We start from the raw sequence: 4593 nt of genomic DNA, 5'->3' as shown, positions 1-4593 counted from the left end.
CTATGTTTCTAAGGTGGAAAAATGATGTTTTCGTCACCTTGTTAATGTGGGACTTGAAGCTTAGATCTGAATCTAGGATAACACCAAGACTTGTAACCTCAGATTTAATCCAGGGAGTCAATGTTCCCAGATTATTAAACAGCATTTCTCTTTTTGTTTTAGGGCCGACTAGTAGGATTTTTGCTCATCCATTTATTTATTGCCAAAAGACAGGTATTAATGGAGTTTATAGCTGCAGCATCATTTGGTTCAGCAGAGATGTACAGTTGCGTGTCATCCGCATAACTATGGAAACATACATCGTGCTCTCTAATGATGTCACCAAGTGGCAGCATGTATAGTGAGAATAATAATGGACCAAGGCAGCTCCCTTGTGCAACCCCAAAACAGATGACATGTTTCTCAGACACATGATCTCCAAGACTGATGTAAAACTTTCTCCCTTTGATGTATGTTTTGAACCAGTTTAACACACAGTCAGAAAGACCAACCAACTTTTCAAGACGATTGATTAAGATATCATGGTCAATCGTATCAAACGCTGCACTTAGGTCCAAGAGGACAAGAATTGAGACCTTATTTTCATCAGAGTTTAGTCTGAGGTCGCTGATTATTTTATTAAGAGCAGTTTCAGTGCTGTGGTATGTTCTAAAGCCTGATTGAAATTCCTCCAGGATATTATTTTCTTTAAGAAAGGAGTTTATTTGCACTGAAACTACCTTTTCAAGTATCTTACTAATGAATGGAAGGTTGGATATCGGCCTATAGCTCGTCAGTGCATTACCATCTAGGTTGGGTTTCTTTAGTAAGGGTTTTACAACAGCTGTTTTGAATGCATCTGGGAAGATGCCTGTTTGAAGGGATGTATTTATAATCTTCAGGACATGACTTGAAACACTATCGAACACCCGCTTAAAAAATGCTGTAGGTACAGGGTCAATACATGAGGTGGAGGAGTTACACTCGGTGACAGTCTTGCAAAGCTCAGTTAGTGTAATACAAGTGAATTTTCCCATGGTTACATCTTCTTTACAGGGTTTGCTGAGGTCATCTGTGTTTACATCAGCAGCAATGCTGGTTCTAATTGAAGTTATTTTGTTACTGAAGAACAATGCAAGTTCTTCACAATTTGATGCAGAGGACTGCGGACGGGTGGGGGTAGTGTTGAGTAGCTGGTCAATAGTGGAGAATAATATTCTAGAGTTTCCAGCATTCTCTGTAATAATCCTAGAAAAGTAATCCTTTCTTGCTAGACGTATTGCTTTGTTATAGACAGTCATGGCTTCTTTGTATATATTACAGTGAACTGTGAGCCTGGTTTTCCTCCATTTTCTTTCAGCTGCTCGACAGATTCTCTTAATCTCATTAACACTGTTATTGTTTAACCGTGGGGAGATTCTGTCAGTCGACCTCTTCTTAACCTTTAGTGGAGCAACAGTATTTAAAGCAGATGACAAGGTATTGTTGAAATTTTCAACCATGTCATTTAAAGAGCAGTCAATGCTGTATGACTCAAATGATTTCATAACATTAGAGAACTTTGCTTCAGCCTTGCTATCTAGGAATCTCTTTTGAACCAAAAAATCCCTTTTAGTCTTTGTTAAGATTAGGCTGGCATCAAAAAACACACAGTGATGGTCAGAAATAGGTAATTCTAATACTGAAACATTGTCAATGTTTAACCCTGTTGTTATTACCAAGTCTAGAATGTTACCATGCTGATGAGTGGCTTCATTTACATGTTGGGTAAGTTCAAAGCTGTCCAGTAAATTCACAAGCTCCATAGCTTTGGAGTCATTCTTTTTGTTGATATGAATATTCAGGTCTCCATTCAGGATTAATCTATCATATCTAGTGATACCAAGTGAGATCAGCTCTGAGAATTCCTGCAGAAACAGTGATGAATATCTTGGTGGCCGATACAATGTAATGATGAGCACTGATAATTCTGCTTTGAGCTCAAGAGCAAGATATTCAAATGATGTAAATTCACCCAGGTCAATGTCATTACACACAAACTGTGTAGAAAAAATGGCTGCAATCCCTCCTCCTTTCCTGTTCTGTCTGACTGACTGATAAAAAGTATAGTTTGGAGGACAATCCATAACCCACTTATATGCTATGAAAGTGCAATGTCAGCACTACTTTTTTTTTATGATTAAGTTCAGTCACACTTATTTTAACAAACTTCTTTTAACAAATAAATACAAATTTTAAAAAGCATTCATGATTTGTGTAAATTTAATATATTATTACTCTGTTGTTAAAATGGCATTACATTTGGTGAAGAGCGCAACTGCAACGACTTGCAAAACAATGACTTGGTCCCACCTCTGCTAGCTGCTGGTCACAGCTAAAAATGTGAAGCATTTTATTCTTGCATAGTAACATTTAAAAATGTAGTTATTAAAAGTTGAAAATGGGACCAAAAATACTTTGGTATTTGGTCAGCAAAATACTACAGTACAGTACAAATGTGAAGTATTTTGCTACTACCTCTTTAAACAAATTTTCAGCACATCCAGATGTGTGTATTTAGAAACAAAATAATTTCTTGTTTCAACACACCCTTTTAGACATACATGTATTTCAGCAATAGGGCATGGGCACCATTTGCATAGATTTACCTGAGCTCTGGTCAAAACCTTGTGTCTGTCAAGGCAGGCTGTCCTTAAATGATACTTTCATTCATTATGAACATCCCTGCCTACAGGCATGTGTAAATTAAGCCACAGAGCACAAAAAAGGCAGGAATGTAATGTATATCACATTACTTACTGTAGCTATTAATTCAATACAAATCTTTTAGTAGAAAAGCTTGCACTTTGCTCAATAAGTTATTCCAAGTTGTGGCCCTTTAGCCACACTATGCTATCCTGAGTGTGTCATAATATTTTGGTGCCCATAGTAGGCGGGCGATATGTATGTCACTCCGGTGGCCAATACTTTCGTCCCAGCAGTACTCAGGAGAGAGCAGCCTGCTGGGTTTATGGAGCCACAGGTACTTGTTGAGATGACTCTCATCGTGCCACAGAGCCTCCACATCGTTTAGTTTGTCCTCCATGATGCTTTGGTAGCAGGCCTCAGTCATGAGCTTCACACTCTGCCATGAGCCTCCAAAGACAGCGGCATGGTAGTAGAAATCCCCAGTTTCCATGTAGGCCTTGGACTTGGGGTTGCGGTCATAGGTGAACATACTTTTTGGAAGGTGGTAATAGTGGGCATGAAGCAAAGCCACGGAATCCCCCAGAGCCTCTGAGCCAAATCTCCCTGTAAACACCTGGTCCACATCAAAGCAGAAGACGTAAGTGCAGTGGTGACGAATTTCTGATTCTATGACATCTGCTATTGTCTTCATGCGCATCATAGAGATGTCCTGCCATCTGGAGTGCCTTTCCACTTTGATAAACTTCAAGCTTCGCTGAGGGGCAAGCTTGATGTCTGGTACCTTCTCTGGTACATCCGTAAATACATAATATGTCACTGGTAAACCCACCATGAAATGATGTTCTGAAGAGTTAAGGAAAGTCCCAAGGTAGGCATCCAGATACCTTGGGCGGAAAAAGGGACAAGAACAATTGAGCTGCTGTTTCACAACACTTTTTTTTTTTGTTTTTTTTTTAAATGATCAATTGATCATTCAGTATCAATCTTTTTTTTTTTCATTTTAATACTTACAACTGCCATATACATACAGTATATGCATTCATGTGTTCAAGTCTGTTGACCTTTTATCCTCATGCTCATAGTATTTGTGCAGAAACAAACCTGCCCACAGCAAACACGGTGAGGGCCACAGATGACTGGTCTCTCTTGTGTTTATGGTCATAAACATCAGGGTCGAACATCCCATCCCAGATGATTGGAGCTTTCCAAGTTGTGCATGTCTGAACATCAGTTCTGGACCTGATATGAGAGATGACTGTTTTAAGATTCAAAGCAAACTCATATACATTAAATAGCAGGTATACAAAGGAGCAACTGAAGATATCTTATTACTTGGTTCATTAGCTAAAACTCAAAACGGGACATGGTGTGCCAAAATGACTTTGTAGCGGTTGTGCTGTCTATGGAGGACTCAGTAATTCTGACTAAGTGGGTGTCAGGTGCTCATTCTTTTTTATTTTTTGGCATTTTTGTCTTTATTAGATTGTCTCATGAAGAGAGACAGGAAAGATTGGGGAGAGAGAGGGGGGATGACATGCAACAAAGGTCCCAGGCTGGATTCAAACCCAGGATGTCGCGGCTACATGTTCTTATAGGTTTCATCATAATAAATGACCCTCTTACTCAAAGTCACAAGAACACAATGAACAGCGCAGTGAAGAATCCCTAAACTTTTCCATCGCAGGGGCTAACAGGGCTGTCCAGAGTTTACACATTATTTATGCAGATAAGTTTATGCTGAACAAATGTCAGAATGTTGGTCAATGTCTCCTCTCAGCTTTGCGTCCATGTCTTGATATGCTAAAAGTTACTTTGATTTACCACAATTTTGTGATCTATGGTGCCTTTTGTTTTACGTAGGCATTGTGTACATGCCTTTGAACATTTGCTTAACAAGAAAGATTTTCTTTTTTATAAGAGACAAAA

General features: G+C 39.0%; 1 protein-coding gene across 1 annotated transcript in view; it reads right to left on the bottom strand.

Annotated features, from left to right (window-relative positions):
- Nucleotides 1-2223: 2223 nt before the first annotated feature.
- LOC139908562 (alpha-1,3-galactosyltransferase 2-like) overlaps nucleotides 2224-4593 on the bottom strand; it is a 12512-nt gene continuing 10142 nt past the window's right edge. Inside the window, exons 5-6 of the mRNA XM_071895312.2 lie at nucleotides 3769-3906; nucleotides 2224-3551 (exon numbers count right to left, since the gene is read on the bottom strand). Coding sequence (XP_071751413.1) covers nucleotides 2867-3551; nucleotides 3769-3906 — 823 coding nt within the window. The 3' untranslated portion in view covers nucleotides 2224-2866. The remainder of the gene's footprint in view (nucleotides 3552-3768; nucleotides 3907-4593) is intronic.

Source organism: Centroberyx gerrardi, chromosome 5, assembly GCF_048128805.1.
Source record: "Centroberyx gerrardi isolate f3 chromosome 5, fCenGer3.hap1.cur.20231027, whole genome shotgun sequence".
NCBI lineage: Eukaryota > Metazoa > Chordata > Actinopteri > Beryciformes > Berycidae > Centroberyx > Centroberyx gerrardi.
This window is presented reverse-complemented; position numbering and strand designations above follow the sequence as displayed.